Below are 18,457 nucleotides of genomic sequence, written 5' to 3' on the forward strand. Positions count from 1 at the left end.
TCTTTGTCTTGTTATTTACATGCGGAAAGAAGAGTATTCATTGTAAGTTTGTTTGAGTATCTAAAACCGTAAGGAGGTTCTGTCACAAACAAACAACAACAAAAAAACAGGGAAGGAGCAGATGAGAGAAAAGTGGTAAATAAATCTTTGGACAAATTATTTTAAAAAAAGTAGTTTATTGTATGTTTTTGAAAGATCATGATCATCTTTGTGAAATGATTTTAATTACTCTTAATGGCAGTAAGATTCTTCAAAGGATCCTTAACTACAAACCAAATGGATTAAATTCTAACTAAATCTCACAGTCTCCTCTGAATTCCTCCTACAATAAGCTATTTGCTGCAGTATTCTCATCAACAGAACCCAGATATCTATTAGAACTACCTACAGCTATTATCCTGCTCCTCACTGTGGTATAGAGTCCAAATTTTCCTTGAGTCTCCTGGTGATGCTGGGTATCAAGTTAATATGGTCATCCACGCAGCTGCCCACACAGCGGTCCATCAGAGACCGGACAGCTGGCTCCTTTGCACCGGAGTCGAAAAGATCTTTGGCTTTGTCATTGCAGTGCATGGTGCATCTAGAGAGACGATCCTGGAGAAGAATATTACATTAGAAAATTGGTTTATGATCTGTTTTTTCTCTATTTTTCTACATAAGTAGATTCACAAAAAACAACTATTTGTTTGCCTAATTGCTATTTTTTGTAATTATACACTAGCATTTGATAACATCAAGTGACAACAATATCATACATCTAATATAAAATCCTTTCAATTCTCATTGCTGTGAAAATTGCTGTAGTATGATACTTGTTTTCTTAAATCTGTCTGGATTTACTCGAGTCCTTTTAATCCTCTGAAAATCTCCTTGCAGCTATACTTATTTCACATAGCGATAGCAGCATAAGATATTGGCAGATGGCACAATTTAAATAGTAATAAATCTTGTGTCTCACCTGAAACTTCTCCAGCTCGGAGGTTACCAGACTCTGAGCTTGTGCCAGAGGAGTGTGACACCGTTCGATGCACTGATGCACCTGAGACATGGAATCTGAGGGGCGAGCACAGCAGTCTGCGCTGCACTGGAACATGCGTCCCTGCAGCAGGTTCACAAGCAAACCGCCCATTGAGTAAGGAGAGCACAGATCATGCCGGCCGCATCTGAATTACACAGATATTTAGACACCAACCTGCATCTTGCGGATGTGCTCCCTCTCCAGACTCTGAACCATTTCTTCCACCACATTCTGCACGCGCGTCTGATGAGCCTCTGCCATCTTCTCTCGTTCGTGAACTTGCAAAACTCTAAAGGTCTTTCGAGACTCTAAAAGTTCATTAACAACACAGGTGAGTGTAGCGTCACCGAGTTTCCTTACGAACCTACAAAAACTAAGGTCACCTCCATTCAAGCATGTTTCAAGCACGACAAGATGTTGCGTCACTTCCGGTTGTCTTCCGTGCTTTCAACAGAAACTTCCGCTCAGGCTGAGGATGTAAACTACCTTTCACAATAAAATGTAATTGAATATATGACTGGTTGAGTTGGTTTAGCAGCTGATAGATAAAATCCAGAGACAAATATGAGACCAACATTTATCAATTAAAAACTAAACCTGCCACCTTTCCACAATCTCCTTTTTCTATTTTAAAAGTGTATCAAAACTCCATTATTTTTATCCCATCCTGATGCTGAGAATGTTAATCCAGCAATGTGCTCTTCTTCTGTGTCTTCATCAGATCCCTGCAAAAGTTTTGGCTCATCCAGACTCATGGGCTCCTGGTGAGGGGTCACAAATGTGACCACATCACGCCATTATATAAAAAAAAAATCTTCAGTAGTTGTCCATCTATTTCAGAATTCATTACATATATATTCTTCTTCACTTACCGGTATATTCATAGAAATGCAGTCCAAGTCTACTGCAAAGAGCTTCTTACTTCTCACAAAATCTAAATCACCATACAGCCCCATGTTTAAAAACTGTTTTTCCAGAGTCACTCATAGCTGTAACAGAACAAATTTGTTTTATTTTCCTTTTTGTCAGTGATCACACTCTTAAAAATCAATTGATTTTGCATGTTATAAAACCTTAAGATTGCGTTAGGTATGTCTTTTTTTCTATAATAACCACATGTGTATTTTCTGGCTTTCAGTAAGTTATAGTCAACAAATGTAAAGGGTAATAGAAAAATGAGTCTGGGGGTGGGCTATTAATTACTAAAGCAACAGTAAATATTCTAATGCTCTGTTTAACTGCGGGACTTTATTTTATTTTCCCCCGAAGGTCAATACCATTGACATGAATATCAATGTTAATATTCTTACTAAACATAAGTCGATACTTGTGTTCAAGAGCCCAACACATAGACTGTAAGTATTTTTACAGTCTATGGCCCAACATAATAATTTCAGAAACTTTTATTGTGAAGCTCAAACATTTGGATGCCCGGAAGTGTGTCCCAATAGTTAGCAACAGTCACTGTGGTGCGATGTGACCAACCGTCAAGATATTTGGAGGATACTATTTTTTTATTTTGGAATTTACGAATGTTTTTCTTAAGTTTTTAAAAGTCCAGTTTAGGTGGGTGTAAATGACTTCTACAGAGATTTAAAGAAATGTTGGAGTTTAACTTCCTCAAAGCTGCTAAGTTAGCACCTCTCGTGTCAGTAGTTGTAAAACTAAGTTTGACGACATTTTTAAAAATAATTTTAAACCTTGCGTCTGTTCGGATATTGTAGAGTTTATTCAGACTATAAATACGATGTGTTTCATTTATATATTTGTATTTTTACCTTTTTAAAATGCATGTGTGACCTTTGACCCTGTGTTGATAAGAATCAAAGATGATCTTGTCTGTTTTCTTTCTTCTTCTACTCAGAAATCTCTGACTGTAAAGCTGCACGTGGCTGTGATGAGGCTGCACACTCTGTCAGTGCGAGCGCTGCTGTTCTTGGGGCTTTGGCAGACTGGGAGGAGGAGTTTAGCCTCAGCCCCTGAACTAAAAGAGCAACCCAAGAAGATAGGTACATCTGTTTTAGTGCTCATCGTCATCACCTATTAACTTAAACAATATTGTCTTTACAGCTTTTTTGCAGCCACCACAAATTTCACATCGTGCTCAATGTGTTGGGGTCACAATTTTGAATCTTGATCTTCACTATAATTAAAGTAACAAAAAAAGTACATAGAGTGTAGAAATAGTAGAAATTTAAATCCTGGACAAGTTGTTGGATACAAAGACTAGATTGACATGAGTGCAAGGACCAGCAGATGTCTGCAGGAAAAGATTAAAGACCCACTCCAAGGAAAATAGTTTTTGATATTTTAGCATGTTCTTGTGGAATTTGTCTCATGATGGAGGACATTTATAAAGAAAATTAGGCTTAAAATTGTGCTTCTGAGTATGTTTTAAGAAAATCGTTTCTAGCAAAGTAAAAATGCCATTGGGAAAAACATGTAGAAGTAATGAAGGCACTACAGTCGGCGGACCACATACTCCCTTCTCTGCTCTATTCTGATGTATTCACAAATAGATACATTAACGTCTTCATTTTTCTCGTCTGAGGTGGCACCTGGCTCAAAACTGTACAGCTGAAAAGATCCAATATCACTCGCCATTTTTTTTTTGCACTGGAAATGTTACGTTAGAGTTGTAAGGGGCTGTAAGCTAGCAGGAGAGAGAGTAAACAAAGGGATGATGGGAAGTCAGTACAGACTTACTCATCGCATACAGTCCTGCCAACAACTTGGAGTCAAATTTCCAATGAACTCCTGGCACTCTGCAGAAACTATGTCCTAGAAAATTATACAGGTTTTTTGATTTGGTCTAAAAATCCTAGTTAAAAGATCACTAGGAACGGTTTTACAATAAATCAAAGATCATTTAGAAAGCATGAAGTCTGAAAACTACTGGCCTGGGAACAAAATTTTAAAACATAAAGAGGGTTTTAACTTTTTTTTTTACCATATTTGGTTGAAAAGATATGTCTTAAATGTAGTTCCAAACTGATAAAAGGTATATGACAATAAACAAAGTCAGACATCAGGCTTATAAGATTAAGTGAGGTAAAGTTTTTGAATTTTGAGAAATGTAAGGTATAATTTCTGTTTTCTTAAGTGGATAGGAAACCACTGAAGAGTTTAGTGTTTATGCCAGCTTATTTGAATTATGTGATGGGTAATTCATTAGTGTTAAACTGGTGTTGAGTAAAAAAATAACTAAAGGATACTGTTTTTATCCCTTATAATGGAAGTAAAAGCAAGTGTTTATATTCCCGTTTCCATAATCTCTCATTTCATAGCTGTGGTTGGAGCGGGCATCGGAGGAACAGCAGCTGCCTTTTATCTGAGGCAGGAGTTTGGTCCAGCGGTCAAGATCGATGTGTTTGAATCTGGCACTGTTGGCGGACGACTAGCAACGGTCAAGATAGGAGACTACGAGTATGAAACGGGAGGCTCAGTGATCCACCCTTTAAACCTTCACATGAAAGAGTTTATTGAGAAACTAGGTAACTAAAACTTCCTTTCTGTCTCATTTGATATCTCCTCAACTACATAAACGGCTTGAGCATATGTAGCTAAACTAAAGACATTGTAAAACTTTTGTAGATGAGGTATAATCTAAATAAATCTAATCAAATTAGCCTTTTCTACATTTAGATTTTTGAAAAGGAAAAACTCAGATTTTGCTTTAAGCCAAAATGCATAAATGGTGAAATGGTTTATTAGGAACTAGAAGAAGAAACAGGAAGTATCTTTTAAAAAGCAAACTAGTTGAAATGTGTTGCTGACTGGAGAATTTGCATGTTAATTTCTGCAATACCACAGAGGAAAGACGCCAACGTATTATTTTCTATGGTATCTATAATGTCAAAAATTGGGAGTTTATTTGAAATTTGATGTCACAATAAGATGTCTGTTAAACAGGAATTCCTCCAAAAAAAGACGTCCCGTCTAAGATGGCGATCTTTGATGGAAAGGAGCTTGTGTTCGAAGAGAGCGATTGGTTTATCATCAACTTTTTCCGCCTGTTGTGGCGGTACGGCTTCAGCTTCCTCCGCATGCAGATGTGGGTGGAGAGTATTCTGGATAAATTCATGAGGTGAGATCTTTTTTTTTTTTTTTGGGCTGCCAAAAATGATCCTGTCAGGTTGGAACAGTGCTTCACAGTTGCCGTCTTTGTTTTCACAGAATCTACCAGTATCAGCAGTATGGCTACTCCTTCACCACGGTGGAGAGGCTCCTGCATGCTATGGGAGGTGACGGCTTTCTCACTCTTCTAAATCAGACTCTGGAGGAAACCATGAGAGGAGAAGGGTTTTCACAGGTCTTTATCAATGAAATAGTTTCACCCATCACTCGTGTCAACTATGGCCAAAGTGTCCGCATCAATGGCTTTGTGGGTATGTTTCCTCGGCCTCATCGGTTAAAGGAGGAAAAAAAATGCATTTTAGGTGAAGCTAACACTAAGTTGACTTGTTGTCTTGTGTAGGGGCGGTGTCGCTGGCAGGGGCAGATTCCGGGCTGTGGGCTGTGGATGGTGGTAATAAGAGAGTGTGCTCAGGACTGCTGTACCACACCAAAAGCGAGCTCATCTCTGCCAAAGTAACTTCCATTTCCTACACCGTTCGACCATCCAAAAAAGGTATCCTTCACATTAGAACCAAAGAGAGGCTGTATTTACTCTGGTCCATCTGCCCTGGCGTTGTGTGGAGTCCGTCTCACAACCGTCACTTATAATCGTTTCCCGGAAGAGTGGTTTGTTCTGCAACCCCTTTGTTAAGTAGTTCATCCAAAACTGAAGTTAAAGTTAAAGTCCCATTAGTTGTCTTGCACATAGGTGTGTGGAATTTGTTCTCTGCATTTGACCCATCCCCTGGGGGAGTTGTGAGCTGCAGACATCCCTGCGCTCCGGAACCATAAGGTGGTTTAACCCCCCCAGTCCAACCCTTTAATGCCGAGTGTCAAGCAGGGAGTCTTTGGTATGACTTGCTCCGGATTTAAACTCATGACCTTCCAGTCTCAGGGTGGACGCTCTACCACAAGGCCACTGAGCTGGAAGTACTCAGGCCCCATGTCCTTTCCTTCCTCGTGTCAAAAATATTATGTTTTTGTGCCTCTAATATTGAACTTTTGTTTCCTGGATTTCGTCTTAAATATAAAAGACAATTGTATGAAGTTTTATTTTAAAAATACAAAAAAGTTTTTATTTTGAAACCCGGACCTGTTTTCGTTTGTCTGTCTTTTTGCCACAAAATCGACGTGTCGATTGGCTGGAAATAGAACTCCTGCGTAAATGTTGCGTTACGTCGGGACGGACGTCAGACTCAAACATGACGGAGGCGATGTAAACATCCGATTGATTAATTTACGTTCTATCTTTTTGTGGAAACGCATGCGACCAGTTTAAATCAACTTTGACTGTCTCTGGATGCATGTTCCTGATCTCAGCGCTGTTCTCCTTTCTCAGGAAGTTCCACCAATTTCTATGAGGTCAACTACGTGGGTGAATCTGGTGCAGCACACTCACTCTACGATATTGTGGTTATAGCAACCCCACTTCATCAGGGAAAATCTGACATCACGTTCTCTGGCTTCACCCCTCCTGTCCCATCTCACTATCCGGGTCGCTACCACCAGACCGTGGCCACGCTGGTGCAGGGCAAGCTGAACATGTCCTATCTGGGAACCGCAGAACCTGCTTCAGAGTTCACGGTGTCTGACGTCCTCACCATGGACTCGAAGGGTTCCATCATCAACAGCCTGAGTTCTATCGACCCCGCGCACATCCCAGAGGGGTACAAGCGCCCGCCTGCATCACATACGAAAGTCTGGAAGGTGTTCTCCCCTCAACCTCTGACTCAGGAGCAGCTTCAGAGCATGTTCCTCTCCTACGACTCGGTGTCTGAGACTCCGTGGCTCGCTTACCCCACTTACCGTCCGCCGCACCGAAAGATTCCCCCTTTTATCCTACACGACCGGTTGTACTACATTAACGCACTGGAATGGGCGGCGAGCGCCATGGAGATGAGCGCCATCTCTGCCAGGAATGTGGCGCTACTGGCGCACCATCGTTGGCACGAACAGAACAGGAAGATTGACCAGGAAGACCTGCATACCCGACTGAGGGGGGAGCTCTAAAACAAACAAAGATACAACTTTAACATTTTAATACCTTGATGTTGGTGCTTAACAACAGTCTTACCATTTAGGGCTTTATTAAGACTTTTAATATTGGAAAAAAAAAAAATAGTTTTTCTGAGTAGCAGAGGCCACTAGCTGTGCTATTTATACATTGAATCAAACTTGCACTGACGGGTTGAACCACATCTCTTTTTTTTTTTAATGCTAGTGGGAGAAAATCTAGAACAACAGATCAGGTTATTGTTGACCGCATGCCATATTTTATTGTTGGATATATTGATTTTTAAAAATTTTATTGTTGATCCCCCTCAGCCAATTAGTTTATATGTCTTCTAGTCTTTTCTTAGTCTCTACCTCTTTAACGGACTGCATTCAATGTCAATAAGAAGTTCATAAAACTTCCAGAAAGCAAATTTTTTAAGGATTATCTTTATCTTTTCATTTTTTTCTTGTACATTTTTTTAAAACTTTGTGGGTTTTTTTTCTTTGTAATAAAATAAAAAAACTGACATAATTCCATTATAAAGGTAGATGTTTACATTTAGCCTAAAAATAAGGGTCAACTCAGAAAAGAGGTTTTCCTTCTGAGTTAATGAAGTTGTATGGAATCCCTTTATTGCCCCCCCCCCCTCTCTTTTTTGTCTCACAAATCTGACCATCAGCGTCAAAATGCACCGAGTAAAACAAAAAACCACTTTACTGTAAACGTTTTGTACCAGTTGTTTCAATCATGTCAAGATATTTCACTCTTAAAAATGTTTTCTTTCTAATCTTTCTAAAACTTTGTAAGGATGTGTATTTTTCCAGAGTTCAAATTGTGCACTTTAATAGTGTTTTTAAGTTTTGATTACAGAACAGAATAAATGTTGAGCTACACTGGAACATCTAAAAGACCACTGTTTTTTTTAGATGTATACTACTGAAATAAAGTTAATGAGGGGATTTTAACAGAGTATTCCCATTACTTTATCCAAACCATCTCTTAGCACTGCATTATTCTATTGAATTTAACAAAATATGTATATAAATCCAATATAAATTCACATTTTTACTTTATTTTTTCTTGAAAAATCTGTTTGTTTTTCTTTTATTAGATAACAAAATTAGGAAACTATCTAAACATAATGACAGTGACAAAAGCATTTTTTGTAAATATTTCCACTTCACATCAGTTTGTCTGCACATTTCTTACAATGTATCTGGTAGCAATAATACAGCAATAATATATAATATCATCCAGAAATCAGAAGGTCTTAATAATTTGACAAAGAATGTGTGTCTTTACTATTATTGAAATAAAATTAATGGTGAAAATCTAAGTATCTTGTGAAAACACTCTAAATTACTATTTTTAGTAAAAATATTACTATCTGTGAGATAATATAAGCATTGTCCTATAAAAGAAACCCATTATTGGAAGGAAGAAAACATTTTCAACTCCTATGCAGAATGGGTTTTTGTTGTTTTGTTAGCCGTTTTCAATATAAATATAAAATACAATATTTTGTTGCTGAATAACAAACTTCGTATTCAAGTGAAATTGCACTCATCTGCAGATTTTTCTGTTTCAAAACACGCATGTGTGGGGAGGAGTGATGTGCAGTTCGGGTTTGAGCCTCTAGGTGGCAGCAGAAGACAGATTAGAAATCAAGGGTAGTTAATAACTCAAACACACATTCAGTGACTGAAATCCCCTTCAGATCCTAAAACAACTTTCAGGTCTTGAACGTTCTGAAAACACACAGAAACACAGAAAACAGGTGAAGATTGCCATAACACCATCACTGATCAGGCCACAAATGGGAAACAAAACCAATCATGCCAAGAAAATATTTCTAAAAAGATGCCAGTTCACTTCCTTTCTTGATTGAAGCCAGCCCACTGCCACCACAGAGCACACCTGGAGACAACACAGTAGTCGGGAATATTTGTCTATCAAATTTTATGTGGGAGAAACCCACTTGAAACATATAGGAAAAAATGATTTAATTTAATCAAAATTCTGTCTTTGAATAGCTAACCTTGCAGTGGGTTGTAGAGACAGGCAAAACAATGTTAGAAGCAACCACTACAGTCAAGGCAGAGGCCAGTTCAATGCTGAAACCACTGCAGGGAGGAGATGACATAACATGTTTGTAAGACGTCTGAAAACTGAGCAGTGTGGTTTTTATGACTAAGACAGTTGTGTGTTTTTGTCTGTATCTTGAGGGAGTGATGGGTGTGAGGTCCCTGCCCATAGTCTGGATGACTCTGCGACCCCATACCCAGAGTCCAACACAAATGCACACACCCCCCGTACAGCAGAAGCCATATGGGTGTATTCTGACCCAGCATCACATTGCCTGAGTCATAAACCAACCACAGAGCCACCAATGGTCCAATGGCATTACTGCAGAGGAAAAATCCAATTAATAGCTGCCGTAGATGCATTAATTATTATCATTAGGGTTCAAACAAAGTTCCTTCCCTCCCTGTGCAAAAGATCCAAAGCAGACCGTAAGAATTAGGATGAACTGAAACAGAGTGTCAACCGGAGAACTTTGGCTGCTATCCTCTGCACCTTCTAGCATTACATCATTTAAGCTTTCTGATCTAAAAAACAATCATGCTAACATTTAAAAACAATTAACTCTATGCTAATTCTTCTGTAAGTTGGGCTCATTTGCCCATTTTTTTCAATGTTGTATAAGTTACAGTGCGTCCACACAGCCTGTCAGAGCAGAACCAGACAGAGGTCAGACTTCTATCTTTGTCGTGGGAGTCTCAAGCAACAAACAGACACAAAAATGTCCACTTTTCTTAGTTCATTTCATAAGTACCATCTAAACTAAGTCTTTCGAGTAGCTGTCCATTATAAAACCAGGGTCCAAATAGGACTAAGAGAAGCTCACAGCACATGAAGAAATACAAACTGCCTCTGTGTAAACGGTAAACAGTCTGGAACATGTGGGAGCTGTCTGAGGGAAACGTTTATTTTTGGTTGTGGGTGTGGGGGAGACATTTAGGCTGGGACAGTGCTACTTACTTTGAGCTCTGGAGAACAGAATGGAACAGATGTTGATTCCCATGGTCAAAGCGTAAAAAACAGGCAGGGCTTTTAAACCACTGGGTATGGGGTCCTTCTAAAGGAAGGAAACAGGAAATGTCACTCTATAAAAATTTATTTTTTTCTTTACAGTGGATGAGCCACATTGATAATATAAATCATGCACGAAAACCTTCTCAGAAGACAAGAATATTTTATATTTATTAATAAGATAATTAGCTAGAAACTTTTAGAAAAATACCAACTGACATGAAGAGAGAGTCTCTGTTCTAAAAACAAAAGGTTTAAATTTGATAAAATAAACTTGTGTACAAACCACAATACAATTCCTGACATTATCCTAGATAAAAGTGGACTCAGGAGCCATATTGCACCTGTGGAAAATAGAAGATGCATTCTAATGTGACTGAAATGAGAATCAATCAGACAATCCTTTCATTAAACTATCTTAATGCCATTTGACTAGTTTGTGGAGATCAGGGAAAAAGTCCTCACAACATAACCTATGGACACAGCAGGCATTTAGCTCAAGATGTTCACACTGGACAATTAGGGAGGGGCTTCTTCTCGTTTTTCTACTGCTTACTAGTAAATGTCCACCACCTGCAGGCTTGGTACGAAATATTAAAGCGGTGCAAATCTCACAAATGTTGCTGCGGGCTTTTTCTTTTACAGCTCTACTCTGATATATGATACACTGGTGTTGTAGAATTCCTGCCAGACATAAATCGCATTATTAATTTCTCCTCCATGATCAGTTTTCAAACGGCATCCATCCATACTACCAAATCCGAGTACTTTATTGTTCAACATGGTTTAACAACATGTTTTGCACATCGAGGCCGAAAAGGGTCGTAGAAATTTGTGCCCCACCAGGGCAGTTTGGGGTCAATTGTTAGTGTAGCTGTAGTTGTTGATGCCATGATGCCCCCAAAGGCCTTCCTTATATTACAATATGATTTAATATTTTTTATCACATTTAATTGGGTTATAAATATGTTTGGAAGAACTTTAAAATAACTTATAATAAGTCAGAAATGTAGTAAATATTTATTCCTGGCGTGTTACTGTGAATCCTAGCTAGCTTTATCTCTACTTTACACTCTACCTGTAGGGATATTACCACATGCTGTAAATAGCACCTGCTGCTACTTTCATTGAACTTCTTCTTAAAAATAGAGGGTTTGTCAGACCTGTTAATCCCAGCAGTAAAAGATCACCACAGATCACACAATAAAACACTTGCAAACTGTTTAAAACACAAAATGGAAATATAAATATAAAACATCCATTTGATAAGTTCACAGTTTTCAACACATAACACGTAAGATGATTCAGAATTGTGTGCATGACATGCTAACCTAACCTATCCACTGCTCCATATCTGATTGCTCAAATTAGCTTCTTTCCATTTATCTAAAAGAAACATTTTTTTTTAAACTGATGTGTTTTGAATGGCACTCTTTAAGGGGATTTTTCATCTTGAGACAGGAAACGGGGATGCAAGAGTCACAGCGAATCCCACATGTGGACCGGACACAAGGATGGAATGTAAAAAGGGAGGAAGAAAATTCCAGAATGTGTAACACTAACTGCCACCAGTGGCTAAGCTGTAGTCAATAAAATAAAATAAAATAAAATAAAGTTAAATTAAATTAAATTAAATTAAATTAAATTAAATTAAATTAAATTAAATTAAATTAAATTAAATTAAATTAAATTAAATTAAATTAAATTCATCATATCTGAGTAAACTCTAAAAATTATTTCTTTAGTTAAGATCACAATTCATCATCAATTGGAAAAACTCATAAAAACTCATAAAAATAAGAGTAGTTGTGTCTTGTTTGTGGCAGTCATCCTTCTTTCCAAACAGAGCAGCTCCTTTTTAAACGGTGGGTGTCTGCAGGCCGTGCACCATAAATTATGAAACGGAGGCCGAATGAATGTAATGGATCCTCTGTTCAGCCTTTGTTTTGTTTTGTTTGTTTTTGTGGTCTTCATGTTTTTTTCCTTCCAACCAGACTACAGCCTCCTGCTTTGTGGTCCTCCCAAACAAGAACTTTACAACCTAAAAAAAAAAGAAAACAAGAGTAGGTTTCATTGAAATAACATGATGTCACTGGCTGTTCTTGAAACTTGTTTTCTTGAAAATTTTTGTTGAAATGTCTTTCAGGTTAAATAAGCACAAAGGTTTTGTGAACAAAAGCAAGAGGCACGGGTGAGAACAGCCTCTGGCAAAAATGTTGATGCTAAAAAAAGGGTCAAGATAACTACATAAGCATGACAAAGTTTTAGCTCATGTGTGCTAAAGGTGAACAGACAAGTTCACAGAGTAGATCTCAAAGGAAAATAAGTAGTTATTATAATGGACTCTTTTATTATTAAGTCAATGGATATGTGGTTTATGTCTAATGGTCCTGATTTCAAATGATTGACTTTAATCATAAATACTGACTCAAATGTGACCTACGTGTGTATTATATAAATGCATTACAGTGAAAATATACATTTTCATAGATTAAGAGTAATTACACTGCAGAGAGGTTGGCGTCTTCTTACATTTTCGTTAATTTTTCTTTGAATGCATTCTTTGTTTCTGAAATGAGTTCGCTATATGTCTGATTTCTTGTTATATTGTCTATAAAATGCTTAAAATAAACAAATTAATCAAATCAATTATTTGATTTGTTCTATCAAAGATGTAAAAGATTAAACTTTAAATAAACTATTAACGAAAAAGCTCTTGATTCTTAATCCACAACCACAACAGAGTTTGGTCTATAAAAAAAAAAAAAAATTCATGTCATCAACTTAACGGTTTCTGTAAGCTAGTTAAGAGTCTGCACGATGGTATAGCGGTTAAGAGTCTCGCCCTGGTTCAAATCCCAGCTGGGTTCTTTCTGTGAGGAGTTTGTATTCTCTCCCCATGCATGCATGAGTTTTTTTTTCACTCTTGTTCCCTTCATAGTCCAAAAACAGGCTTTTTAAGTTCACACCTAGGTGTGAATTTGAGTGTGTGGCAACAGACTAGCCACCTGTCTAGGATATATCCCACCTTCAGCCGATAGTAGCAAGGATAGGCTCCAGCAACCTCGTAAAATTGAGGCAAGTTTTACAGTTATTCAAAGTAATTGTTATGTCAATTCTATTCAATATTTTTTTGGAGGGTGTGGGGGGTCATTATTTACATTGAGAAGTAAACTATCTGAATGAGCAACATGCTAACCCATCATCCCTAATCTCGATGTGCCCCCTGATATCACCGCTTCCAATTCTAAGAGGACACAAACATCGCTTTGAGCTCTACTGCACAGAGCCTGTTTCTTTTTTTTCCTTATCAGACATCCCAAATAGTGGCTAGTGTGACTGAGCAGCAAACAATGGGTGCCATTGAGAAACTGAATAAGGATACGTCTGTGTTGTGTTGTGTCACCAGGCTGTCCCCTCAGGTAGGGAGGGACAATGGTACCAGAGCCGCCTGTCAATACAGAGCATGTGATCTGACTGTAGATTCATATAAGAGGATGCAAAGTGACAACAAAAACAAACCGCAGTGTTTGCAGACCAAAATCCTTCAAAACTCAAACCTACAGCCACAATGAGATTTCTTTGTGTTTTGATTGCTGCAACAGCATTTCATAGTGGTAAGTAAAACAAGCTTTAAGAGAGAATAAACAGGTGAAATTAGGGTTGGTACTCACGTTTCCTATCAATTTGACTATGAAAACTTTTCTGTTTATGTGTTTTTTAACATTTTCATCTGAAATATTTTTATTTTTTATTTTAGCACTGTCTGCATCTTTTCAGTCTGCATCAAATGTGGAAATAACAACTCCATATGGTGAGGAATACCGTTCTCAATAGAATTCAGCAACAGTATGTCCTTAACGCGGCTGGTTACTTAACTACAAGCTTTTATACTCTTGCAGATGGGCTCACAGAGCTACAGAAAATAGGTAAATTACACAGTTTCAGTCAGAGATGGAAAATGTGTAGACTTGTTGACACATTTTTGAAGTTTGCCAAAAGAGCAAAATTGACTATAAAATAAAATCAGTCCCTTCTTGTGGAAGCTTAATAGGCTTAAACCCTGCTCAACTTTGTTTCTACTATCAAGTTTGATCGTTTACCTTTCACCACAAGAAGTAATTTTTTTTTTTTTTTTTGACCAGAAGGAGTTTGAGGCTGCTCAAAAGGCTGAGGAAGCACAGATGAATGGTAAATAAATTACTAAAAATTGGAATTTGCACCATGTAAAACTATAATTTCACATCTGAATACAAAGTGCAAAGGAAAAAACAGTTATTTTACATTTCTTGTAAAGTTACAGAGGGGCGGGACGAAGATTCTGAAAATGCCAGTATGTAAACAAAGCTGTTGATTTTTTTATAAGTCTAATTATAGTTGATCAGATGGGAATCCAAGTTTTTAACTCTTTCTTACACCTTACAGGTGCAATTCAAGAAGGTTCAGGTAAGTTCTGACACATCTTGGTGTTTTGGTGTAAGATTTAAAACTTATTTTATTGTCCCAACAGTGGAGGAGAATGTTGCAGCTGAGAATGACAGAACAGGTGTGTGAAGTTATGATAGAATAATATTAAAGCATATACTTTTGTTATTATTTAGTCAAGTCAAACTTTATTTGTAGAGCACTTTAGTAGCTCAAAGTGCTTCACATAAAAAATGTTCCAACTGTAAAAATCAAAAGAAGGACAAAGGAAATAACAAAAAAGAACAACTATAAAACACATACAATAAACATGCTTAAACCAATAAAATAACTTTAATTTTTCAAGTTTTTTTATCATTAATTTTTCATTTCCAGTGCATCCTAACTGTGACGCTGTTTCTCCAGCAGAGGGCGCTGGGAGCAATGCTGACTCTTCAACAGAGGGTAAATCAGAGGTTTTGTTGTTTCCATTAGAGGCCTGTAGGTGGCAGTAAAATGCAGTTTCGAAAATGGCCAGTCTGGCTTAGAAAATGTGTTAATTGCTGCGTTTTCTCCCTTTAAACTAAAATATAGAGTCAAACTCCTGTGAAGACGCTGTGGGTGAGTCTAAGAATTTACTTTTTTTTTGTTTTTACTCATAATATATATTGACACATAGGTCACTATTTTTGCTCCTGCAATAAAAAAAAAACAGCTTTTCTTTTTAAATCTGTTTATTGTTTAATTGTTTTATGCAAAACGGTACTTTCACAATAAATTTAAACTGTCTTAAAATTTGGGAGAGACAGAATAGTCTGATAAAATGTAAATATCTTCATAGACCACCCTGAGGTTGTGACAGAGATGACCAATTTGGGTAAGACCAAATAAACACTTGTTTTTGTTTAGAGTTCAGATACTGTTTACTATCCCATATTTTCTTGTGTCGTTTACAGAGGAAACCAGTCAGACTGTACCAGCAGAGGAAGGTGAAGACCTCTGAAACACTACATTAAGCAGTATTTTCTGTATATACATAAAGGGAAAGTGTCTATAAACTGGTTTAATCCAGTTTACACCCTAAAGGCTGTGTTTAAAATTCTTTGAGGCAGACTCACAACTACCTGCAAAGAAAACATGTGGCGAACTTTTCTCAGCAAGACAGTGAAGTCTAAATTGTGGGTTATGCAATAAACCAGATTGAAAAACACAGGCGGTTCAAGCCAGTCTGGGCTAGATTTTGAGAAGTGGCAGAAACTAAAAAAAAAACTATGAGACACATCTGCAATAAAAAGTGTCTGGAGCGCCAAATTCAGATTTACAACCAGGCAGCTCAGATGGTTTAACAATGATTTTCAAACTGAACAAACAAGTGTTTATCTGAGGAGGAACTTACTATCAGCGATAAGTTATACAGCTTTGACCTCTAAAATGGACTTGTTTATGTTAGCAGTCGGCCCTGCATGAGTTCCTATTCTAGGACGAGAAACCAGGACACTCATAGAAGTCTGTCCCTGGGCACGCTTGATTTAAATGATTACATCTGCTTCTATCTTTTTTAAGCATTCTTCCTTTCCTTTAAGATTCTTCTACAACTTGCCAATAAGGCTGTCTAAGAAGCTTCAATTCTTCTAATTTGCTGTAAATGTAGTACCTGTTGAAGGTCAAACCTGCAGTGCTTCTGCTCTAAGGCACTAAAACAAAAACACACTGCTGTAATGACGATGCAGAAGTTCCCATTTGACTGTGAGTCACCATGTTCTTCACGTTTCCACCTGGTTCCTTAGTCGTACATTTCTGCCACATTTGTTGAAGCAGCAGAACCTGTAAAACATGCTTTGGCACGAGGGCATAAAGAAGTGGATAAGGAACAGTAGATTTGAAGATCTGTGTATAATGGAGGCCTGTTTTCATTTTGTCTTCCTCACAGATGTATTGGTGTGATACAAGGGACAGCTGCTCTTATGCATGACGTGATACCTGAGCTGACTCGGTACTATTACATAAATAAAGAGATCAAATATGTTTCCTGTATGTTTGGCATGAATTTTCCTTGTTAGATCTCCAAGATTTTGCTTTAATTTAAAGATGGAAGTTAGTGATGCAACAAATTTCAAGAAAGACAAACTCAGTGTCAGTTTTTTTTGTTTTTATTTCCATTTTTCATCCACTAATGTAGAGCAGATACTGTGCATTTAAAAAAAATCTTTGGTACCTAAAAAAATAACAAAAAAACAGAATAAATTAAGGCCACTACTGCATCTACTGTCTGAAATGTATTTAGTATTGCAATCAACCATCAACGCACTGGTGGCACGCAAAAGAAAAACGCAAGCCATTCCATACTATCCCACTCTCCAGTTTGAAGGTCCAGTTCTTTTGCATTTGGAAGATTAGGAATTAAAGAGCAAAGTTAGAACATGCCAAATCTTTTTTTTCTTCTTTCCATTAAATATGCAAGTTCCTGTAGTGGAAATGGCTGCTGCAGGTTGAACCAGTACAGTTGAAAGCAATTGTCAAAGGTTGCAGATATGCAGCTAATTTGAGAACAAGTTCTGTTCCCATTTAAAAATACTGACATGTTTTATCCTTTAAGGGTGCCTTTTCTTGTAGTGCTTCAATTACAGTGATCCTTTGATTTGATTTATTTTGACAAATATGAAGTTGTCTACAGCACACTCTTAACAATGCTAAAAGAAGCTGCAGTTCTCCAAAGCAGCAGTTTGATGTGACTGTTTAACTTCAAGAGAAAAAAAAACCTGATAGATAACAATGGAACATGGAAATTGGGAAGGTTTCTTAATCTTGTTAATGGAAAAAACATTTAAAAAGACTTCAACTTTGAAATAAAACAATTACAGCATTGTTCCCCAGCATGTAAAACTAATTATACACAGAAAATTGCATATAGTCTTTGGAGAAAGAAAAATGAAAACATGTTTTCAAGATACAGAACAGATATGCAAGCTTTTCTACTTACATTAAAGTAAACCAGTGATATAACAGGAAAATAATTGATGCGGCCAGGAACAACAGGCACATGAAACAAGTACTTTCATACTTTGATTAAACACGTCCACATTTTTTTTCCTTCGGTTGTCAGATTGAGGTCAGTAATATATTTTGGCCATGACATATTACTCCTCTTCTGGTTAAGCATTGAAACAGCGGCTCCTCCCTTCTGGATTGGAATGAAACTGCGTGCTTATAGGATGCCGTAGATGAAAATGGCCATGATAGCTGCACTGATGAGGCCAGAGATGGGCACAGTCACAAACCATGCCATGAAGATATTTCTAAACAGGCGCCAATCCACCGCCTTTTTGGAGCGGAGCCAGCCTACTGCCACCACTGAGCCCACCTGGAAACACAATAACAGTCAGAAACTGAGTACAATTCAAAACAGCTAATTTCATGCTAGACTTTTCTTTAAACTTGATATTTAAACTAAAGATGTAATTTCTCTAGTTTACCTTGCAGTGGGTTGTAGAGACGGGCAGACCAATGTTAGAAGCAACCACTACAGTCAAGGCAGAGGCCAGTTCAATGCTGAAACCACTGCAGGGAGGAGATGACATAACATGTTTGTAAGAAGTCTGAAAACTGAGCAGTGTGGCTTTTCTGACTAAGACAGTTGTGTGTTTTTGTCTGTACCTTGAGGGAGTGATGGGTGTGAGGTCCCTGCCCATAGTCTGGATGACTCTGCGACCCCATACCCAGAGTCCAACACAAATGCCTACACCCCCGTACAGCAGAAGCCATATGGGTGTGGGTTGACTTGACATCACATTGCCTGAGTCGTAAACCAACCACAGAGCCACCAATGGTCC

At 37.7% G+C, this 18,457-nt stretch overlaps 3 protein-coding genes across 4 annotated transcripts in view; 1 reads left to right on the forward strand and 2 right to left on the reverse strand.

Annotated features, from left to right (window-relative positions):
* Window positions 1–156: 156 nt before the first annotated feature.
* fam136a (family with sequence similarity 136 member A) lies at window positions 157–1,485 on the reverse strand. The gene is made up of 3 exons (XM_024299582.2): window positions 1,193–1,485; window positions 959–1,099; window positions 157–594 (listed from the first exon to the last, which is right to left on the reverse strand). The coding sequence occupies exons 1-3, from the start codon at window positions 1,277–1,279 to the stop codon at window positions 406–408; spliced, it is 417 nt and encodes a 138-aa protein (XP_024155350.1). The 5' UTR covers window positions 1,280–1,485; the 3' UTR covers window positions 157–405.
* A 945-nt stretch (window positions 1,486–2,430) lies between these two features.
* pcyox1 (prenylcysteine oxidase 1) lies at window positions 2,431–8,029 on the forward strand. Its single transcript, XM_024299944.2, has 7 exons — window positions 2,431–2,584; window positions 2,883–3,027; window positions 4,306–4,512; window positions 4,931–5,105; window positions 5,195–5,406; window positions 5,496–5,648; window positions 6,474–8,029. The coding sequence occupies exons 2-7, from the start codon at window positions 2,916–2,918 to the stop codon at window positions 7,142–7,144; spliced, it is 1,530 nt and encodes a 509-aa protein (XP_024155712.1). The 5' UTR covers window positions 2,431–2,584; window positions 2,883–2,915; the 3' UTR covers window positions 7,145–8,029.
* Window positions 8,030–9,147: 1,118 nt separating this feature from the next.
* The window catches only part of slc20a1b (solute carrier family 20 member 1b), a 15,908-nt gene continuing 6,598 nt past the window's right edge, over window positions 9,148–18,457 (reverse strand). The window contains exons 9-11 of one of the 2 annotated variants that reach the window (XM_024299100.2): window positions 18,282–18,457; window positions 18,101–18,185; window positions 16,891–17,988 (exon numbers count right to left, since the gene is read on the reverse strand). In XM_024299100.2, coding sequence (XP_024154868.1) covers window positions 17,833–17,988; window positions 18,101–18,185; window positions 18,282–18,457 — 417 coding nt within the window. In that variant the 3' untranslated portion in view covers window positions 16,891–17,832. Of the gene's footprint in view, window positions 9,254–9,349; window positions 9,537–16,890; window positions 17,989–18,100; window positions 18,186–18,281 lie in introns of those variants that run through there. The other variant, XM_024299099.2, reaches the window with a different exon arrangement.

This window comes from Oryzias melastigma, linkage group LG12 (genome assembly GCF_002922805.2).
Source record: "Oryzias melastigma strain HK-1 linkage group LG12, ASM292280v2, whole genome shotgun sequence".
NCBI lineage: Eukaryota > Metazoa > Chordata > Actinopteri > Beloniformes > Adrianichthyidae > Oryzias > Oryzias melastigma.

Coding starts and splice junctions, on each gene's coding strand:
- pcyox1 (XM_024299944.2), top strand. CDS start 2,916: ATGAGGCTGCACACTCTGTCAGTGCGAGCGCTGCTGTTCTTGGGGCTT. Junction 5,106..5,194: donor ATTCTGGATAAATTCATGAG/GTGAGATCTTTT, acceptor TTGTTTTCACAG/AATCTACCAGTATCAGCAGT. Junction 5,407..5,495: donor CCGCATCAATGGCTTTGTGG/GTATGTTTCCTC, acceptor TGTCTTGTGTAG/GGGCGGTGTCGCTGGCAGGG.
- fam136a (XM_024299582.2), bottom strand. CDS start 1,279: ATGGCAGAGGCTCATCAGACGCGCGTGCAGAATGTGGTGGAAGAAATG. Junction 1,100..1,192: donor AGCACATCCGCAAGATGCAG/GTTGGTGTCTAA, acceptor AACCTGCTGCAG/GGACGCATGTTCCAGTGCAG. Junction 595..958: donor CCGAGCTGGAGAAGTTTCAG/GTGAGACACAAG, acceptor ATTCTTCTCCAG/GATCGTCTCTCTAGATGCAC.